General features: G+C 34.7%; 1 protein-coding gene across 1 annotated transcript in view; it reads left to right on the forward strand.

The window, feature by feature from the left end:
• Tex11 (testis expressed 11) overlaps positions 1-23143 on the forward strand; it is a 252258-nt gene that overhangs the window by 178622 nt on the left and 50493 nt on the right. The window contains exons 21-23 of the mRNA XM_048797231.1: positions 1653-1723; positions 3343-3459; positions 12974-13046. Of these exons, the coding sequence (XP_048653188.1) occupies positions 1653-1723; positions 3343-3459; positions 12974-13046 (261 nt within the window). The remainder of the gene's footprint in view (positions 1-1652; positions 1724-3342; positions 3460-12973; positions 13047-23143) is intronic.

Genomic DNA, 23143 nt, shown 5'->3' on the forward strand with positions numbered 1-23143 from the left:
ATATATATATATATATATATATATATATATATATATATATATGTCATGTGGTCATTAATGGTTTTGTATGAAACAGTGTATCTACCAGACACATTGTAGGATACTCAATAACAGGTTTTTTTTTTCCTTTTTTCTATAGATAGGGTATAAGAATAAAAAGATGAAATATAATTTCCAGTCCCTAAAACTATGCTTTTAAATTTGGTCTAGAATGCCTCATTTTTAAAATAAATATAGTTACCAAAAATGAACTCCATGCAACAATACAGATGAATTTCACAAAAATAACATTGAACCAAAGGATCCAAACATCAAAGAGTGAATATTGCATGATTCAGTTTATTTATAGGCAAAAAGAAAAATATAGGCAAAATTCTATTTATTTATTTTGTGGTACTTGGATTAAACCCAGGGGCACTCTACCACAGAACTACACTCATACCCCCTTTTTATTTTGAGACAGGGTCTTGCTATGCTGCCAAAGCTGGCATCAAATTTAAGATCCTCCTGCCTCAGCCTCCCCAGTGGCTGGGATTACAGGTGTATGCCACCACATCCAGCTCAAAACTAATTCTTGATGTCAGAAGTCAAGATTGTGGTGACCTTTGAAGGGAGGTTGGGCTTGAAAGGGAAAGGAGTTTGTGAGTTTCTGATATTATCATGATCTTTCTTGATATGAGTACAAGTTACATAGGTATGTTTACTTTGTGAAAATTCTTCATGCTGGACAATTGTGAGTTGTGTTATTTGCTCTATGAGGGTTTTATTTAATACAAATTATTTAAAACCTATGGTAGCAGTTACTGCATAATATCTCTTTGTCACAAAGTGGACTGGTTTTACATGAACCTTTTTCTGTCTTGTGGGATTTACTGGGGCTCTAATTAAGAAGAAAGACTAAATCAGCAACCTTGCTTCTAAGAAATTTATGCAAATAATGGAATAAAAACAAAGAACATTTAAACTATACAAAGTTTTAATGACTTTGATATTTTGAAAGTTTGAAAAGGTGTTTTCCTACTTCTTTTACTAAATTTTAATTTTAATTTTCCAAGGTGAAGATCATGCTGAATATTGTCTAATTGAGGCTTTCGTGGCTGTTTGGGAGATGTGGATCTCTCCTGTAGTCTTCCTTTAACCATTACTTCTACTTTATTCTGTTGATGATTTTTTGAAACAAGATTGTTGTGTTGCCTGTGTTGCCTAGGCTCCTCTTGAGCTGCTGGGCTCAAAGGATCTTCCTGTCTTAGCCCTCCCTGTGCTGGGACTACAGGTGCATGCCACCACATCCAGCTCTTTGCTGAAATTTAACTTCCTTTTACCAATTCCAATTGGTGATCTCCTTGGTGACTCTCATATTTTAGATGGATTTGTGTCAACTAAGAACTCTTTTGTATGTCCCCAATTTAAAAAAAAAAAAAAATCAACAGTACCTTCATTGGTCATTGGCCTAGAATGAAAGCAAAAAAGTAATAGGAGTCTCTAAATTTACATCCAAATTTTTTTTTCTCTATAAACCTAAAGTTAATTTCTTAATCCCTGTGAAACCCCTTGGTAATATACTAATATTAAAGATCTAGATAGCAGAATATATAATGGTGCAGACTAAAAAGTATATTTTTATATTTACATTATTTCATGTTAACATTCAGCTTGGAACTTGGCTGTGCAATCTGACAAAGACCCAGTAACAATGAGAGAGTTTTTCATGCTTTCTTATGAGGTAAGTAGGTTCTAAAAAGAATCTAAATATGAACAAGAAGGATCTGACCACTAAGAGTTAAGTATAAGCTGGGCATGGTGGCTCATGCCTGTAATCCCAGCAGCTTGGGAGGCTGAGGCAGGAGGATCATGAGTTCATAAACCAGCCTCAGCAACTTAGCAAGGCCCTAATCAACTCAGTAGACCCTGTCTCTAAATAAAGTATAAAAAGGGCTGGTGATGTAGCTCAGTGGTTAAGCATCCCTGAGTTCAGTCCCGGGTGCAAAAAAAAGAAGAGCTAAGTATAGAGTAGAATTGCCTTTTCATCTTGGAACATTTAGTACATGTCTAAGCAAAAATGGCCCAAGGAGAATCTGTTCCCTTCATTGTAGAATGTAAGAATGTGGGACAGTTATCCCTGTACCAGAATATGATAAACACCCATCATGGAACCTAAAGTTCTACCATTACAGAATTATTCTTTTTCCTTTGAAGAGATTTCAGTCTCCCAGAGTCCTGTATTAAAGCAATATTATCTTTTGGAGGGAAATACTCCAAGCATTGTGATTTACCAACACAGGAAGGGTTATGGTAATAAGTCTATAGGAATGTAAAGTATGTATCTGGGTACAGCCTGGGCAGAAAAAGGAGATTAAGAAGTCTGGACTTTCTATATAACTTTTCCTAGAGCAGGTTCTGTGTGTAAAAGTTTATGAGTTTGTTAATCAATTATAAGTGTTTGAAAATGGTCCTGAGTCTCCAAGTTAGAGTTTAAATGCTACAAATAGGATTAAGTATTGGATGGAAGGGTTAGAGAGTATCCCTCATACACAGATAGGTCAAGATTAATTAAATGTTTAGAATTTTAGAGCTGAAAAGAACCAGAGATAATCTAGCACAAGTCCTCCCCCGCTTTTTAAAAACATAACAGTAGCCTGAGACCTAAAGAAATTGGTTATCTTGAAATTCTTTTAATTCACTGATGCTAATGGTTGCATCACTAAATGTTTGGGGAGATTAATAGTCTTTGCAAGTTTAGGTAGAATTGCCATTAAATTAGGCCAAAGGAACCAGCTTTAGTTTTGACATTTGTGATAGCACTGTAGGACTGGCATGTAAGAATCCAAGTGGCTTAGAGTCTTATTGTTGTACAAAGCTGGGAGGTTTTTTTTCCCTAAAACTAGAGGGCAAGATTTAATGATGAGGTTATGTTTAATGCCTGTCAAGATTTGACATTGTGTCTTTTAACCATGACAATATATGTACTAATTTCAGCTCTATTAAATACAAAGGGGAAATCTATTTGCCAGGAGAAAAAATCACCTAGAAATTACAGTATGAACCAAGAAGTAAATCACTAGATCGAAATACAGGGGCAAATGACAGTACTTGTCACTGGAAAAGATAAGAAAACTGAAGAAATGAAGCTTTTTATCTAGTAAGGTGCAAAAAACAATGGAAAGTAATATAAAATTAAAACTGTAAATCAGTGTTATAGTCTATATAATTTTTATGGTGACATGTGCTTTTTCAGCTGAATTTCTTCATTCAGAGAGGATGTTGCTGATTTTCATTCTGATTGTTTGTGTTCACCTGACAGAATTCTCACTATTCATTGATGTTTTGGTTATTTCTTATCAGCTGTCCCAGTTTTGTCCTTCTGATCAAGTAATTCTGATTGCACAGAAAACATGTTTACTTATGGCAGCTGCAGTTGATCTAGAGCAAGGACGAAAAGCTGCAACAACTTTTGAACAGGTAATGTACAACCTTCAAAAAAGACAAAAGTTAAGTATGCTATTTGGTATGTTTGCCTTCCCTGATACACTTATTTTTTATTCTCTATAGAGAATTGTTTCCTCCATTCCAACAGCACTTTGATTTCAAAGTTTATAATAGCTAATTCCTTACTAAGCAAAGATCACATTTGGTTTAACCTCTTCTGTTTAAGAAGGTAGACTATCTCTTCTTTTAAAGTACCCACCCCATGGGTCACTCTTTCCTAGTCTGATTTTAAATATTCTTTTTAAAAATTTTTTTTTAGTTTTTGATGGAACTTTATTTTATTAATTTATTTGTATGTGGTGCTGAGAATCAAAGCCAGTGCCTCACACATGTTAGGCAAGTGCTCTACCACTGAGCCACAACTCCAGCCCCCTTAAATATTCTTTATTTTCATTTTCTCCCTGTATTTACATATGGCCCATAGAAGTTTTTCTCCCACATTTGTTCCTGTTTGCACATTTTCTTTCTTTTTTCTTTTGCTTTTCTCCCTTGCCTCTCCCTCCACCCCCACACCCAGTACTGGGAATTGAACACAGGGGTGTTCTATCACTGAGCTACATCTCCAGCCTTTTTTTTTTTTTTTTGAGACACTGTCTCACCATGTTGCCCATGTTGGCTTCAAACTTGCTATGCTCCTGCCTCAGTTTCCCAAGTCGCTGGGATTATAGATATGTACCGCTTTGCCCACCTTCTTTCCACACATTTCTATGGAAGAACTCAGCTCTTTCCACAGCTTTGATAGCCATCTGAAATTATTTATTTAAGCTATTTTTCTTCCCTCAATTGCATTTGTTTTCTTTGTCCTGTGTCCTTTAATATCTCATCATTAACTCAATTTTAACAAGAAGACAGGAATTCTTACCTTTGCCTGAATTCTACCCTAAGCTTTTTAAACTTTACCTCTTTTAGGAACTACTAACATTGCTGTCTCCCTTACACCAGATTATTGGTTGGCCTTCAGCTTTTTTTTTTCAAGCTGAGAAAATTTTCTCCAAGTCAGACCACCAGCATTTTGTGTATGATTTTTATGATATAGATCCTCTCTCTGCTTGGTTTCTCTTACCTGGACAAAGAAAACTTCCTAATTTCCCATACTTGTCAGCTTCTCTTCTCTCCAACTGGTATAAAATCCTTCTTGCTTTTTAACTTCTTCCTCTTCCTACTATCTTCTTCCATGTTATTCATTCCATAGCTTAACTATTGTGAATTGAGCTGCATCATAGATTAGTTTGCTGATTTTAAGTCCTTTGTGTGTATGCAGAGGAGATGGATAGCTGGGTCAAATGGTGGTTCCATTCCAAGTTTTCTGAGGAATCTCCATACTGCTTTCCATAGTGGTTGCACCAATTTGCAGTCACACCAGCAATGTATGAGTGTACCTTTTTCCCCACATCCTTGCCAACATTTATTGTTACTTGCACTCTAGACTGTTTCCATTCTGACTGGAGTGAAATGGAATCTCAGTGTAGTTTTAATTTGCATTTCTCTAATTTCTAGAGATGTTGAGCATTTTCCATACATTTGTTGACCAATCATATTTCTTCTTCTGTGAAGTGTCTGTTCAGTTCCTTTGCCCATTTTGATAGGGTTATTTGTTTGTTTGGTGTTAAGTTTTTTGAGTTCTTATATATCCCAGATATTAATGCTCTACCTGAGATACAGGTGGCAGAAATTTTCTCCCATTCTGTGGGCTCTCTCTTCATGTTCTTGATTGTTTCCTTTGCTTTGAAGAAGCACCATCCCATTTATTGGTTTTTGATTTTATTTGCACTTTAGGAGTCTTGTTAAAGAATTCGATTCTTAAGCCGACATGATGGAGAGTGGGTCTACTTTTTCTTCTGGTAGGCACAGGGTCTTTGGTCTAATGCCTAGGTCCTTGATCCAATTTGAGTTGAGTTTTGTGCAGGGTGAGAGATAAGGGTTTAATATCATTATGCTACATACAGATTTCCAGTTTTTCCAGCACCATTTGTTAAAGAAGCTATCTTTTCTCCAATATATATTTTTTTGCATCTTTTTTTTTTTTAATATATTTATTTATTTATTTATTTTAGTTTTCGGCGGACACGACATCTTTGTATGTGGTGCTGAGGATCGAACCCGGGCTGCACGCATGCCAGGCGAGCGCGCTACCGCTTGAGCCACATCCCCAGCCCCTTTTTTTGCATCTTTATCTAGTATGAGATAACTGTATGTATGTGGGGTTTTCTCTGTGTCCTCTATTCTGTATCATTGATTTACATGTCTATTTTGCTGCCAATACCATGCTGTTATTGTCACTATAGCTCTGCAGTATAACTTAGGGTCTGGTATTGTGGTGCCTCCTGCTTCATTTTTCTCACTGAGGACCAATTTGGAGGCCTCATTCTTAAGAACTACTGGGATCCCTTTTAAGAAACCTTTACATTTTAAAAGAAGATGAGAAAAGAATCTACCTTCCTTAGAACAAAATAAAAAAAAAAACAAAACCCAATTCTGCTTCTTACCAGGTAAAGGTAAAAAAGTATTTTAATTCTGCTGGTGGTGATGCACACTTGTAATCCTAGTGGCTCAGGAGGCTGAGGCAGGAGGATAACAAGTTCAAAGCCAGCCTCTGCAACTTAACAAGGCCCTAAGTAACTTAGTGAGACCCTGTCACAAAATAAAAACTAAAAAAGGCTGGGTATGTGGCTCAGTAGTTAAGCACCTCTGGGTTCAATACCTAGTACCAAAAAAAAAAGTAAGTTTATTCTCAATAGGCACTTTTGCTTTACTAAAAAAAACAGTAATAACATGTTCTCCTTATATGGTTTTAACTTTTGAAAAGTTATTCTTTTTCTGTTGGTAGTCCTGAGTTTGTTAAACAACAGTGTATCTTAGCAAATAGATATCAACTTGGTGTGAAGGAAATTTCACAAACTCTTAAGTACAGTCCTTAATTATTTTGTTTGTTTCTAACAACTGTTATTTATTTTTTATTTTTTCTCACACACTTCTGTGTTTCCCAAGAACTCTGTAACCTAGTAATCCTTCTATAGTCTGTGCTTTTGAGAGCATTTCTATTCAGATAATTCAAGATATACTTCTGCCTTTCATCATCTAAGTGTGGTCCCTATGAATTAGACTGTGGTGCTTTCTCTCTATAAAGAATATTTGTTGAATTCTGTTATATACAACTGAACCCTGTTCTTCCTTTTCTTTTCTTTTCTTCTTCTTCTTCTTCTTCTTCTTCTTCTTCTCTCTCTCTCTCTCTCTCTCTCTCTCTCTCTCTAAGTTACCCAGGTTGACCTTGAGCTTGTGATTCTCCTGCCTCAGCCTGTAGACTAGTTTGGACTACAGGCATGTGCCACCATGCTGTTGGCTGTACCCTTTTCTTTATACCCCCATAAATCAGGGTATTTATAAATAAGATGATGATGAAGGAATACACAAAGACTGCATAGTCCTATCTACATTGTCTCTACCCTCCTGAGTTAAGGGAAAGTGAGAAATGCTTAAAACATTAGAGTAATTGCAATTTGAAAAGGAATTACATATTTTTCCTAGAATAGGGCTGGGTAAGCTATTGCCAACTGTCCAAATCAGTCCCATGGCCTTTTTTTGTACAGCCTGAGAGTTAAAAATGGTTTTTACATTTATAAAAAGGTTATAAACCAAAATAAAGCAAAACATGTGAAAGTGAGTATATGTAGCTGGCAAAGCCTAAAATATTTACTGTCTGATGTTTTACAGAAGAAGTGTCCTGACCCTTGTCCTAGATTATTTTTTAACAGACTTATTGAGGTACAATTCATGTTCCTTATAATTCACTCATTTTTAAAAATTTTTATTTTTGATAGTGCTAAGGATCAAACCAGGGCCTCACACTTTCTAGGCAAGCATGCTTACTATACCCCAACCCAAATTTACCCATTTAAATGTACACTTTAATGGTTTTTAGAATATTTATATGTGTGAAACTATCAACATGACCTAATTTTAGAACATTTTCATCACCCTAAAAAGAAACTCCGTACCCATTAACAGTTACACCTCATCCCTGCTACCAGCCCTAGGCAACCACTGATCTAATTTTTGTCTCTGTAGTTTTGCTTATTCTTGGTATGCCATCCTACAATATGTAGTCTTTTTTGATTGGCTCTTTTTATAAATTTTGAAATATTTTCAAGTTTCTCCATGATGTAACATGTATCAATAAATATTTCATAGATTTTTATGATGTAATAACATTTCATTGTATATACAGTGTGTATATTTCATTTTATTGTGATATATGTATAGATAGATAGATAGATATCACATTTTGTTTATCCATTCCCATTGATGGGCACTTGGGTTGTTTTCACTTTTCAGCTATTATAAATAATGCTTTGATAAGTATTCATATATACATTTTTGTGAACATGTTTTTCTTTCAAGTATGTACATAAGAGTTGGATTGGTGGAATGTTTTATGGATGTCTGTCAGGTCTAGTAGGTTTACAGTGTTGTTTAAGTCTTCTATATCTTTGATGATTTTCTTCCAGGTGGTTCTATTCATTATTTATAGCAGGATGTTGAACTTTCCAACTCTTTTTTTAAGGGGGAGTACTGGGGACTGAACTCTGGGGCACTCAACCACTGAGCCACATCCCCAGACCTATTTTGTATTTTATTTAGAGACAGGGTCTCACTGAGTTGCTTAGTGTCTCACAGTTGCTGAGGCTGGCTTTGACCTTGTGATCCTCCTGCCTCAGGCTCCCTAGCTTCTGGGATTACAGGCATTCACCACTGTGCCCAGCAAATTTCCAACTCTTATTGTTGAAATGTCTATTTCTTTAATACTGTCAATTTTTGCTTTGTATATTTTGGGGCTCCATTATTTGTTTCATATGTGTCTATAATTTCTATATCTTACTGACGTAATCACCATTTTATCAATATGAAATTTCTCTCTTTATCCCTAGTATTTTTTTGTTTTGGAACTCTAGTAATGTTATTTTAACATTTCTACTGTTGCTATTTCCACAGCATGGGTCTTCCCCATCATTTTACTATATTATTTTATTAGTACTGGGGATCTAAACCAGAGGTGCTTTAGCACTGAGCTATATTCTTGGCCTGTTTTATTTATTATTTTGAGGCAGGATCACACTAAGTTGCTGAGGCTGGTCTTGAACTTGCAGCCCTCCTCAGCCTACTAGCCCTCTCAGCCTACTAAATCACTGGGATTACAGTCAAGTACCACCATGCTTGGCTACATTCAATATTTTATCTTTAATATAATGCTTGTCTCTTATAGACATAGTTAGACCACGTTTTTTCTTAACATACAGTGTGACAATTTGTGCCTTTTACATCACTTAATCCCGTCACACTTAATGTTATTATTTTTATGGTCAAACTTAATTCTGCCATTTCACATTTTGGTTTCCATGTGTTTCATGTATTTTTTTTTCTTGTTTTCTTCCTTTTGCATTAAGTGAATGTTTGCTAGTGGAATATTTTAGTTCCTTTAACAATTTTTACTTAATAGTTTTTATTTATTTTCTTCGTGGTTGCTCTAGGGTATGCAATATAGATCTTAATTATTCTGCCTCTACCAGAGATTATGAATTCAGTTCCAGTGAGATATAGAAATGTTATTCCTATTAGTTCTATTCCCTTATCACCTTTTTGTTCATCATATTATACACATTACATCTATATATGCCCCAAACACAACAATACATCTTATAATATTACTTTATACAATTTTATGTATTTGTAAGAAACTAAGAAAAAAGGCAAACAAGTATATACTACAGTTTGGTATATTAACCATCTCATTTGCTATTTGTGCTTCTCTTCACTTCTTCCTATGGATTCTAGTTACCATGTGGTCACATTTTCTTAACCCAAACAACTTTGTTCCCACCTGTGTCTTGTGTTGTTATTGTGAAATATATTACATTTCTATTTTTAGAGGCCTAGTAACACAAAAATAAATTTGTGTGTGTGTGTTTGTGTGTGTATTATATAATCCCTTTTGGTTTTTTGGTGCTAGATATGGAGCCCAAGGCCTGTTTCATGCTAACCATATGCTCTACCACTGAGATAACACACACAGACCCATAATTGCTTTTTAAGACAGTTCAGAGATCAAAGAAGAAATATACTATATTTTGTATTTACAAAATTATTTTACTGATACTCTCCTTTTTAATCTGAATTCACATTACTTCCTGGTGTCACTTGCTTTCAGATTGAAAACTTGTTTCAGAAATACAATCTCTGAACTCTTGTTTATCTGGGAATATATTTCATCTTTAGTTCTAAATAATAGTTTTGGTGAATATTGCATTATTCATGGGTTGTTATTTTTATTCATCACTTTCAGTTTATTTATTTATTTGCCATGCTGAGGATTGAACCCAGGTCCTCATGTATACTAGGGAAACTCTCAACCACTGAGCTACATCCCCGGTTCTCATAACTTTGAATATGTTTTCACACTGCCTTCTGACCTCCATTTTTTTAACGAGTCAATTCTTAATGTATATATGCATGTGTGTAATGAGTCATTTTTCTCTATTTTCTAATTTTTCTCTTTTCTTTTACTCTTTTGAATGGAATATATCTGGGTTGAATTTCTTTGTGTTTTTCCTGTCTAGAGTTTGTTGGACTTCTTAGATGTGTAGAGAATGTTTTTCATCAAGATTGGAGAGATTTCAGCCATTTTTAATTTTTTTTTTTTTTGCTCCTTTTCTCTCATATCTTTTGATAATTCCATTAGGTATATGTTGGTGTGCTTCATGGTTTCCTACATTTTACTAAGGCTTTACTTTTCTTCATTCTTTTTCATTGTTTCTCATACTTCAAAATCTCTATTGATCTAGCTTCATCTTTGTTGATTGCTTCTTCTGCCAACTCAAACCTAATGTTGATCTCCTCTAGTGAATTTTTGTTTCAGATTTTGTATCTTTCTCTCCTCCTCCTCCTCCTCCTCTTCCTCCTCCTCCTCCTCCTCCTCCTCTTCTTCCTCTTCTTCTTCTTCCAATGCTAAGCAAGCACTCTCCCACTGAGCTGTATCCCTAGCCTAGTTATTATATTGTTAACTCTAGTATATCCATTAGATTCTTTGATTCCTGTCTCTTTATCAAGATACTGTATTTGATTAATATTGTTATCAAACCTTCCTCCTCTTAGAATGTTATCCTTTTGTTATTTGAACATATTTAAAACAGATGCCTTGAAATATGTGCCTGCTAAGTTTAATACCTGAGCCTTTTCAAAGTTTCTGTTATTTGCTTTTTTCTTATATATGGGTCAAAGCTTCCTGTTTCTTTGTATATTTTATAATTTTTGTTAAAAATCAGACATTTTAGTTAATTTATTATAGCATCTTTGGATACTGATCTACCACGTGGGGCTTAGTGTTGTTAATGTTTGCTTCTGTTTAGTTAATTGGGAATATAGGGAAAATAGTTCACTGAGGCCTATTTTCCCTATATTTCATAGTTTCTGATGCCACTCTTCAAAGAGCAGTCTTTGTCTTAGCAATTACCCTGACCTATCCTTCTGAAAAGAATAGTGATTTTAGTAGAGTTCTTTAATATTATCTCTTTTCCTTATCTCCCTCTTAAAGCTTCTCTTTTCTTGGTATCACATGCACCTATTGGCCTTTAAAGATGATTGGGCATTTTATGTGTGTGTGTGTTTTGAAAGTGCTTTTTTGATATAAATTAAAATGGTGCCCCTTTGAAGGGAAAGGAATCATCCTAGCTGTCTTTTTGCCTGCTTCCCTCTATAAACTTGAAGTTACTCTACTGTTTTATATTGATTTCATTGAGCTACAAGACTCACTTTACTTGCTCATGTCATACAGGTGCTGTAACTCAGGAAACAGGTTCAGGGTTCAGTAGGTGGAAGAAGATGTAAGACATGGTGGAAATATTGGTCATCCTTTATTTGGAGGTGGACATAGCCATTAGCCAGCCCCCAGCTTCAACTTCAGCCCTCTAGCCAGTTCCATTTTAGACCCTATTTTATATTCAGTTCAAACAAAGAAGGCACACTGCCAGCACATTACATAAGGGAGGGGGGGGTGCACAAGCTCCCAAGTTAATTTTTATGACCTTGAGTCTATACTCTGAATCACAGTGTTTCTGGCCTTGACTAACCATAACAGCCAGTTTCCAGCCCTGGCAACACACTGAAAACATAACATAGCCTGCCAGAAGTCTCCACGAGGGAGCCTAAATACAGCCATTTTGGGCCTGCCCCAGCAGCTCACTACCAAAATTTCCATGGTTTTTAAAATTGCCCTTAGCCTTGAACTTCCCCAGGTTCTATTCTAATCCAAGATTTTCCCCTTAGGGAGAACTACAGAGCTCACCCTTCTAATGACCTACCACATTTACTGAGCAGAAACTGAATTACTATTTGGGAGGTGGGGGCAGGGACAGTGGCCCACTTCTATCAGAGTAACAATCCAGCTCTGAATGGGCAAGAGTTATAATCCCTGGTATTTTTGCCTTGCCTCTCCCAGCATGGAAACTATACTATAAGCAAACAGAGATAAGAATAATTGAGACCAAGAAGAGAGCCCTAGGCTTCTCAGCTGTGTTTTTTTATGATATAGCTTCCATGGTACAGACCTGGGGGATGAAAAGTACCAGCAGTCTGGCCCTCACAGGAATCCCTAACCTTGAAATATGATCACATCTACCCAAAGCAGTGCTTACATCACACTGAACTGGGGGTTGGTGAACACATCTTGGTTCAAATGTCACAGGTCCTCATTCGTCTTACTTAGGCTTAGCAGATCTCTTGGGGTAAAAGTTTCTCCACTTTCTGTATGCCCTCAGGGCAGGCAATTTCTTGAGACTTTACATGATAGTGTTTTATTTGTTTTGTTTTGTTTTTGTAGTTCTGAAGATGGAACCCAGGGCCTACATATGCCATACACGACTGTGTTTTATAATTTTTGTCTGTTTTTTATTTTTATTTTTGTTTTGCTTGGAAAAGGATCTATGGAATGCCTCTTACAACCATTCTGCAAGTGCTTTTTTCTTCTATTCTAAATTATTAAAGAAATTGACAGTGCTCGGTTTTTCTATTTAATCCTTATTTTTCTGGGACGATAGGTTGAAGTGCATTTAGAGTTTATATTCCTACAGCAATTCCAAAATGTTCACTTTAAACTAACATTTTAGCTGGGCGTAGTGGCACAAGCCTGAAATCCTTGCAATTATGGAGGCTGAGATAGGAGGATCGCAAATTTGAGGTTAGCCTCAGCAATTTAACGAGGTCGTAAGCAACTTAGTGAGATCCTGTCTCAAAATAAAAAAAAATAAAATGGACTGGGGATGTTGCTCAGTGATTAATCACCACTGGGTTCAATCCCTAGTACTTGAAAAATAAATACAAAGTAAAAATAAATAAATTAACATTTTATTTTTAATTGCTTTTAATTAAAATGATATGAGATTATGCTAATTTGCTTAAAGTTCTTTTTGTTGAGACTAATTATCTTGTTGCCAAATAGACCAAGTTACTGAATCGTGCACTTGAGCAAACCCAGAAATGCAAAGACATCTGGAATCTTCTGAAACAAACAGGTACAGTGGGAACTAGAAGTTTGGTAACATAGCTATGAAAGAAGTTTACAATCTGAATAATCACCTCATTTGTCATGAGAATTTTCTGCAATATTCAATAACAGCTAAATTATTTATAAGAATCAATTTTTCCATACTGTATGTTAGTATTTTTATTCTATAACACTGATTAGAGTAAGAATATTATGCACTTTGACTTCTGGTAAAAGTACAATATTAAATATAAAAGTAAGATTATTATTGTACAACATGCTATTGCTCTTAGGTCACTAGATACTAATAGATGTAGATGACAGAGTCTTTCAAACCACAATCAAAATACTAGCCACTGCTGGTAGTTTATTATGAATTATCAAAATTGTAATAAAACTTTTGAAGTCATGTAATAACTTGCTACAGTTTCCTCATTAAAGATGGTATTGTTTTTTAGGTATAGATAGACAATGTTATAGTGTGCCCATCTGTTCGTGTTTTAGAATTCTTTTAAGTCAATGGGTATTCAATTGAGTTATATGCCTTTTCAGAATCTATGAAGATAATCATGGTTTTTCTCTTTAAGCTGTGAATACATTGAATTATAATAATAGATTTCCTAAAATTAAGTCATCATTGCATTCCTGGAATAAACTCTATTTGGACATGGCATGTTATTATTTTAATTTATTCATGAATTATTTTTCTTAATATTTAGAAATTATTTGTTGTTTTCTCTTTGTGCATATGTGATGTCTCTGACAGATTTTCAAATCAAATTATATAAATTATAAGGAAGAATATAAACACAGGGATTTAATTTGCCTCTCTCAATCTATGACAGCTATTTAAACGATAAAAATGACAAGTAAGAATAGAAGATACCTAAATAATATACTTTCTATAGCAGATTTCAGGAAAATAGACTCTATAGCTTTAAAGTATGCTCTATATTCTGAGAACAGAAAATGCATCTTCTTTTCTACTCTGAAATGTTTACAGCATTAATGATAAGGAAACCCTGAATAGATTCTGAGACATACAAATAAAACAGAGAACATGATCTGATTACAGTGCAAAAACTAGAAGTTCGTAATGGAATCAGAAAATAAGCCTGGTTCCAGGTGCATTAGTTCACACCTGTAACCCAGCTACTTGGGAGTCTGAGGCAGGAGGATCTCAAGTTCAAAGCAAGCCTGGCAACTCAGGGAGACCCTATCTCAAAATAAAATAAAATTTTTATAGAAGGCTGGGCATGTTGCTCAGCAATAGAGTACTTGCCTAGCATACAGGAAGCTTTGGGTTCAGTCCCCAGTACAGCAAAAGAAAGAACCCTACTACCTGGATATATAATTTTTTTTTTTAAATCAGAAGTATAGAATATCCAGTGTTATAGTTTAGATCCAGGATATCTACAAAGGTTTATGTATTGAAAGTTTGTTCCCCAACTGGTGGTACTTTTAGAAAGTGGTGAAGCTCTAGGATACTCTATATTTGCATAATCATGTATTTCTCAGAATGTGTTCCTAACATCAAGCAATCCATGACTGCACATGTGTGTATGTGCATGTTTGTATTTATACATATACAAGTCATTAGGTAATTTCAGATTAAATCCATAATGAAATACTAGCACATACCTATCCAAATGATCAAATCCAAAACACTGACAACAGCAAATCCTGGTGAGGATACAGAGCAACAGGAATTCTCATTCATTACTAATGGGAATGAAAAAAAGGTATAGCCACTTTGGAAGATAGTATGATAATTTCTTACAATATTAGACATAATGTTGTCAATATGATTCAGCAATCATGCTCCTTTATATTTACTCAAAGGAATCGAAAATTTATGGTCACACGAAAATCTACACATGGCTGTTTATAGCAACTTTATTCACAATTGCCCCATTTTGGGGTTTTTCTATTTAATCCTTATTTTTCTGGGACAATAGGTTGAAGTGCATTTGGAGTTTATACATACATACATACGTGAACATATGTGAACAGATAATAAAATGTGGTATATTTGTACAATGGAATATTCAGTATTGAAAAATATGAGCTGTCAAGACACAGATAGACATGGCAGAATCTTAAATATATATTACTAAGTGAAAGTAGCCAGTCTGAAAAATTAACATACTATATGATTCCAACTATATGATATTTTGCAAAAGGCAAAATCATGAAGACAATAACCTATCAGTGATTGTCTAGGGGTTTAGGGGACAGCATGAATAGGTGGATCACAGAAAATTCTTAGGGCAGGAAAACTATTCTGTATGATATTACAATGATGAATATATGTCTTTATACATTGGTCAAAACCCACAAAATGCATTATACAGAGAGTGAATCCTAAACCAAACTATGGACTTTGGTTGAATGTGATGTGTAGTGCTAGTCCATCAGTTAAAATTAATGTATGGAATAGATGCAGAATGTTGATGGTGGGGAAGACTGAATGTATGGGAGGTTGGTATGTGAGAAATCTCTGTACTTTCCTCTCAGTTTTGCTTTGAACCTAAAACTGCTTTAAAAATAAAATGGTAGCCAGGTGTGGTGGTGCACACCTGTAATCCCAGTGGCTCAGGAGGCCAGCCTCAGCAATGGCAAGGTGCTAAGCAACTCAGTGAGACCCTGTCTCTAAATAAAATACAAAATAGGGCTGAGATGTGGCTCAGTCATTGAGTGCCCCTGAGTTCAATCTCTGGTACCCATCCCCTGCCAAAATAAAAAAAATAATAATAAAATGTTAAAAAAAAAAAAAACAGCCTATAATCTCAGCTACTTGAGTGGCTAAGACAGGGAAATCATGAGTTCAGGCCAGCCTGGGCAACATTGTGAAACACTGTCTCAAAAAAGAAAGAAAGAAAAGAAATATAGTGGTAGCAGAACAAAAGGAAATGCAATATTATTGAGTCAGTTTTTTGGGGGAACATGGTATGCTTTTTCAATGCGCAAATTAAAGTATTACTTCATTTCTAGAAATTTTTCTAGAATCATGTTTTTAACTATTTATTTTTTGTGTTTTAATTGTAAATGGACACAATGCTTTTATTTTTTTTTATTTTTTTTTTAATTTTTTTTTAATTTTTTTTAATTGGTTGTTCAAAACATTACAAAGCTCATGACATATCATCTTCCATACATTTGATTCAAGTGGGTTATGAACTCCCATTTTTTACCCCAAATACAAGTTGCAGAATCACATCGGTTACACATCCACATTTTTACATAATACCATATTAGTGACTATTGTATTCTGCTACCTTTCCTATCCCCTACTATCCCCCCTCCCCTTCCCTCTCATCTTCCCTCTCTACCCCATCTGCTGTTGTTTAATTCTCTCCCTTGTTTTTTTTTTTTAATTTATTTTTATATGGTGCTGAGAATTAAACCCAGTGCCTCAGATGTGCTAGGCAAGCACTCTACCACTGAACCACAACCCCAGCCCCTTAAACATTTGTTTCTATTCCATTATTTTTATTTCTTCTTTGGGAACTCTGCATGTTTTGAATCTCCTCTACTTGTCTCTTACATCTTTTGTTTTATCTTCTATATCTCTATGATTTTAAAATTTTGGTATCTGTAGATGGATGGCATACCTTTATTTTATTTATTTACCTTTATTTTATTTGTTTATTTTTATGTGGTGCCAGGAATCAAACCCAGTGCCTCACACATGCTAAGCAAGTGTTCTACCACTGAGCCACAACCCCAGCCCCAATTTGTTTTATTTTTATGTGGTGCTGAAGATCTAATCTAGTGCCTCATACGTGCTAGGCAAGTGCTCTGCCACTGAGCTCCAGCTCCAGTCCAGATATATCTCTCTATATTTTTGAAGTTTTAATTTCCATTTTTGTTTTCGGACACATCAATGATTTAATTTAACTCATTGATTAGTAAGGGAACCAGTAAGATGTTACAAACTGGTTCAAAAAAAAAAAAAGAAAGAAAGAAAGAAACACATATACATTCAAGCAAGAAGAATACTGAAATAAATTTACAAAACTGGTAAATATCCACAGAGAATTAGTTTAATCTCCGTGGAACAAAATTTACTTACATTTCCTTACACAAGAATAATTTGCATTATTAACAGTTTTCTACAAATTATTGAATTGAAAAATGACTCACACAATTTAGGTAGAGATAACCTTGAAGGGTACACTTGAAAGGACATACACTAATTTCTTTTTTCTGCTTCAAAGCCTTTTGCAATTTTTTTTTTTGCATAGTATTCCATCTACCTCCCTCCTCTGTGATCATAATAATCTCATAGAATATTATTCTTAATCACAAAACAAGCTAATTTCATTAGATTTGCCCTGATTGTTTACATAGGTACAGCATGAGTGTTAATAAACCAACCAGGCCTCCTTGGATTTACTTTGCATATCTAAAGCTATAAAATACTGAACAACTACTAAGGCTACAGATTCAAATTCTGTCTAGATGCTTCTATAGGGAATCTGAGATTGGCTATCTGAAACCCTCTTCAATGCTACTTCAAAGTTAGGTAACCAAGTTCAAGAAATCTGTCCACCAGATTTCACTTGTCATGCTTTATAAATTTATGGAAATTCATCTCTTTTCAAGGTTCCCTAAATTTACTAAGGTTCTTGGCCTGCCAGAAAGTAAATTTCCTACTACTTTTAAGACTGGGACCCTGTAAGACAGGCCAGTTCCCTGACGTAAATTTGAAGTACAGTCAACCTTATCTCTTTAAAGTAGCATATCATACCTGATTAGATGAGTATCATATAATATTGATACTCTAGGTAAGACCTTAATATGTCCAATTATATCATGATGAAAAGGAGGAAGAGATTCTTATAGAACCAATGTGAATAAGTATATTTCAATGAAAAGTAGGGAGATTTAGTAAGAGTTTGATCATATCATTTTAAAATAATTTAGTTTCAGCATCTATTGAATTGTTTTGACTTACAAATGGCTTGTGAAGAAAGTTTTCTCATATAAGACTGGAAATGGAACATTAAAACAACATTGGCAGTATTCTAAATAAATAACCAGAGTAAAATTTCTCTTTCATCAATTTATTCAGTCCTGTGTTCTGCTGAATCTTGAGTTAGCAGTCTGCTTTCGTGAAGTTTTATGCTTTTGAACTCAAAAGCAATTCCTGGAAATCCTAATTAGCCCACGGATATGGCCTGAAAATTGTCTGTGCACTATCAACTCAAGCTTGTAACTAAGAGTCTATTCTGACATGTCAATAATTTGAAGCACATAGTACTGTCTTTTTCTGTGAAGCACCAATACTGACCTATTCTGTTGAAGATATAATCTCTGGCCTGTAGATTTTGCAGAGTTCTCAGAAAAATACCAGTATTTTAATAAGCAACCTGTACATTATAGAGATCTAATGGCTATGGTTTAATTTAATATAGAAATATCAGAATTTTAGGAAGGTAGAATGCTTTATTAGAGTATAATACATAACTATTTCATAAGAGTTTTATTGTGGTAAAATATACATAACATAAAAATTGCCATTTTGGACATTTTGCAGTATAATATTCAGTGGCATTAATTACTTGCACAATGTTGTACAGCCATATACCACTGTTTATTACCAAAAATTCCTACCCCCCCAAACAGAAACTATAGCCATTAAACAATAACTCCCTATTCCCCCAGCCTGCAGCCCTTGGGAATCTCTTTCTGCTTTGTGCCCTTATGAATTTGCCTATTCAAGACATTCCCTTTAAGTAGCATCATACAGTATTTGTCCTTTTGTCCCTGGGTTATTTCACTTAGCATAATGTTTTCAGAGTTCATTTATGTTGTGGATATATTAGTACTTCATTCTTTTTGGGCCAAATAACATTCAATTTTATGTATATATCATACTTTGTTTATACATTTGTCAGTTGTTGGACACATGGGTTGTTTCTACTTTGTGGGGATTATAAATAATGATGCTATGATTATTGGTAAGTTTTTACCTGAGTCCCTACTTAAAGTTATTTGGGGGTATATACTTAGGAGTGGAATTATTTGGTCAGATGATAATTCTATGTTTAACTTTTTGAAGAACCACCAAACTGTTTTCCACAGCAGATGCACCATTTTACATTCCTATCGGCCTTGTACAATTGTTTCAATCTTTCCACTTCCTCACTACCACTTGTTATATTTTAGCCATCTTAGGTGGTGTGATGTGGTATATCATAGTTTGGGTTTGTATTTCCCTAGTGACTAATGATGTTGAGCATCTTTTCCTGTTCTTACTGGTCATTCATATATCATTTTTTTTGGGGGGGGAGGACTTATCTATTCAAGTACTTTACTCATTTTCTAAAATTGCATTGTTTGTCCTTTTATTGTTGAGTTACAGGTATGTATATAAAGAAATGTCCGATATATGATTTGCAAATCTTTCTCCTGTTCTGTATATTGACTTTTCACTTTCATGATAATGTCTTTTTATGCACAGACATTTTTCATTTTGATGAAGTCCAAATTATCTACCTTTTCCTTTTTTTGAACAATATTTCTCATTATATTTTAAAAATATTTTTATTTTATTTATTTATTTTTGTATGTGGTGCTGAGGATTGAACCCAGTGCCTCACACATGCAAGGCAAGTGCTCAACCACTGAGCTACAACCCCAACCCCTGAGCTACAACCCCAGCCCCTGAAACATTACTGAATTCATAGCTTTTTTGTGGTTTCTGTAGAATTTTTCATATGTAGGATCAAGTCATCTGTGAACAGTGATAGTTTTACTTCTTCCTTTCCAATGTGGATATATTTTTTAATTTTCTTTGTTTCTTTTATGACTAATGCTTTTGGTGTCATATCTAAGAATCCATAGCTAAATCTAAGGGCATGAAGATTTACCCCTATTAATTTCTCTAAGAGTTTTATATGGTCTTAGCTCTTACATTTAGGTCATTGATCCATTTGGAGTTAGTTTTTGTATTCAAGGTATGTTAGGTATCCACATTCACCTGTTTGCTTGTGAAAATCCAGTTGCCCAAGCATTACTTGTTGAAGAGATCATTCTTTCCCCCATTTAATGGTCTTGAAATCCTGGTTGTAATCAGTTGGTCATAGATGGGTAGGTTCATTTCTGGACTCTCGATTCTTTTCCATTGTCCTATATCTCTATCTGTATGGCAGTACCATGCTGGTTTGATTACTGTAGCTTTGTAGTAAGTTTGGAAATAAAGAAATCCTCCAACTTTGTTTTCTTTTACAAGATTGTTTTTGGCCTTTTGGGGCCTCATACAATTCCATATGAATTTGAGAATTGGCTTTTCCATTTCTGAAAAAAAAATTGTTGGAATTTTGATAGGGATCACTTAAGTAGTACTGATATCTCAATGATATAGTCTTTTAATCTGTGAATGTAGGATTTTAAAAATTTGTTATATGCCAACATCTTTAATGTCTTTCATTGGTGCTTTATGGTTATCAGTGTATAGGTCTTTTACCTCCTTTGCTAAATTCATTCCTAGATGTTTTATTTTGGGATACTATTGTAAATGGAATTTTTTTATTTACTCTTTGGATTATGCTTTGCTGATATATAGAAACAACTGATTTTTGTTTGTTAATCTTGTACCTGAAACATTGCTGAATTCATAGATTTTTTGTGGTTTCTGTAGGATTTTTCATATGTAGGATCAAGTCATCTGTGAACAGTGATAGTTTTACTTCTTCCTTTCCAATGTGGATATATATTTTTTTATTTTCTTTGTTACCTAATTTCTCTGGCTATCTTTTCAGTAATATATTGAATAGCAGTGGTGAAACAGGGCATCCTGTCTTGTTCCTAGTCTTGGGAAGCTTTTAGTTTTTTACTATTAAGTATAATGTTAACTATGGGTTTTGTTTAAATGTGCTGCATCAGATTGAAGATATTTCTTTTTATTTCAATTTCCTGGGTATTTTATCATGCAAAGATCTTGTATCAAATGACTTTTCTGCATCACTTAAAATGTTTGAGTTTTTTTTCCTTTGCTCTATAGTGTAATATGTTCTATTGATTTATTTGCTTATATTGAACTAGCCTTGTATTATTTGGATAGATGACACTTTGTCACAGTATATAATTCTTGAATACAATATATGATTCACTTTGCTAGTATTTTGTTTTGGACTTTTGAATATATATTCATAAATTATTTTGATTTGTAATTTTCTTTTCTTATGATAGCTTCATCTGGTTTTGGTACCAGGGTAATGTTGGCTTCATATAATAAGTTAGGAAATACTCCCTCTTCTTCAGTTTTTGGAAGAATTTGAGAAGGATTGGTGTTTATTCTTTAAATGTTTGAGAGAATTAAATGTTTGATAGAATTCACCATTGAACTATCTGGTCCTAGATTTGTTTTTAGGAGATTTTTAGGTAACTGATTCAATCTCTTTACTCATTTAAAACTTTGTTGAAATTTTGTATTTCTTCGTAGTTCAGTTTAGCAATTTTTTTGCTTCTAGGATTTTGCCATTTGATCTAGGTTATCTAATTTTTTGGCATATAATAGATTATAGTAATCTCTTATCCTTTTATTTACATCAAAATAAATAAGTGGTGAGTCTTCTAATAAAGTCTTTTATTCTTTGTCATTCTAACTAAAGGTTTGTCTTTTTTTTCATATGTTCAAGGAACAAACTCTTGGTTTCATAGATTTTTTTTCTATTCTCTTTTTCTTATTAAGAGAATAGTTTATTATTTATTTATTCACTTTGTTCTAGGTTTGGGTTTAGTTTGCACTTCTTTTTCTAGTTACTTAATGTTTAAGATTATATTATTGATTTGAGATTTTTTTTTTTTTTATTGTAGGCATTTACAACTATACATTTTCCCCTGAGCATCACCTTCACTGTTTCTCAAGTTTTTATATGTTGTTTTCATTTTCATTCATTTCTAGATATTTTCTACTTCCCTCCATGATTTTATAGTGTGTGGGTCTAGAACCCTGTATCCATAGGGGCCAGCCTGGAGCCTGGATCTCTAGATGCTGGCCTAATGACTGGGGCTGTAGGGCTGTTCTACTGCTGGGCAGACCTGAAGCCTGGGGCAGTGGGGACCAGACTGTCACTGGGGGTAATACAGGGCCCAGGGCCACAGGGGTCAGCCTGGTCCTGGGAATGGAAAAACTGAATCTGTAGGATTGGCCTAAAGCCTGAGTCTGTGAGGACTATGGTGGTATTGATATGTTAGCCAAGTGTGGCAGGTGTGCATGTGTAATTCAGGAGGCTGAGGCAGGAGGATCACAAGTTTAAGGCCAGCCTCATCATCTAAGTGAGACCTTGTCTCAAAAATAAATAAAAAGGGCTGAGCATGTAGTTCAGTGATAGAGTGCCCCTGTGTTCAATCTCCAGTACTGAAAAAATACAAATAAATAAATAAAAGCTGGGCATGGTGGCATACATCTGTAATCCCAGCAAATTGGAGACAGGAAGATTGCAAGTTCAAGGCCAACCCTAGCAACGTGGGGGAGGCCTTAAGCAACTTAAAGAGACCTTGTCTCAAAATTTTACAAAAAGAAAGAAAAAGGGTTGAGGATTTAACTCAATGGTAGAGCTCCCCTGGGTTCAATACATGGTACCAAGCAAATAAAAATTTTAAAAAGTAGAATAAAAGAATGTGTTGTTTAAATTATGCAAATTTGCAAATTTTCCAGTTTTCATTCTGTGAGTGATTTTTTTAGCTTCATTCTATTGTTGCCAGAGAGTATACTGTGTATAATTTTTTTAAAATTTTTTTATTGTTGGTTGTTCAAAACATTACATAGTTCTTGATATATCATATTTCACACTTTGATTCAAGTGGGTTATGAACTCCCATTTTTACCCCGCATACAAATTGCAGAATCACATCAGTTACACATCCATTGATTTACATATTGCCATTGTCTGTTGTATTCTGCTGCCTTTCCTATCCTCTACTATCCCCGCTCCCCTCCACTCCCCTCCCCTCTTCTCTCTCTACCCCCTCTACTGTCATTCATTTCTCCCCCTTGTATTATTTTCCCCTTTCCCCTCACTTCCTCTTGTATGAAATTTTGTATAACCCTGAGGGTCTCCTTCCATTTCCATGCAATTTCCCTTCTCTCTCCCTTTCCCTCCCACCTCTCAT

The sequence above is a fragment of the Marmota marmota genome, unplaced genomic scaffold, assembly GCF_001458135.2.
Source record: "Marmota marmota marmota unplaced genomic scaffold, marMar, whole genome shotgun sequence".
Classification (NCBI taxonomy): domain Eukaryota; kingdom Metazoa; phylum Chordata; class Mammalia; order Rodentia; family Sciuridae; genus Marmota; species Marmota marmota.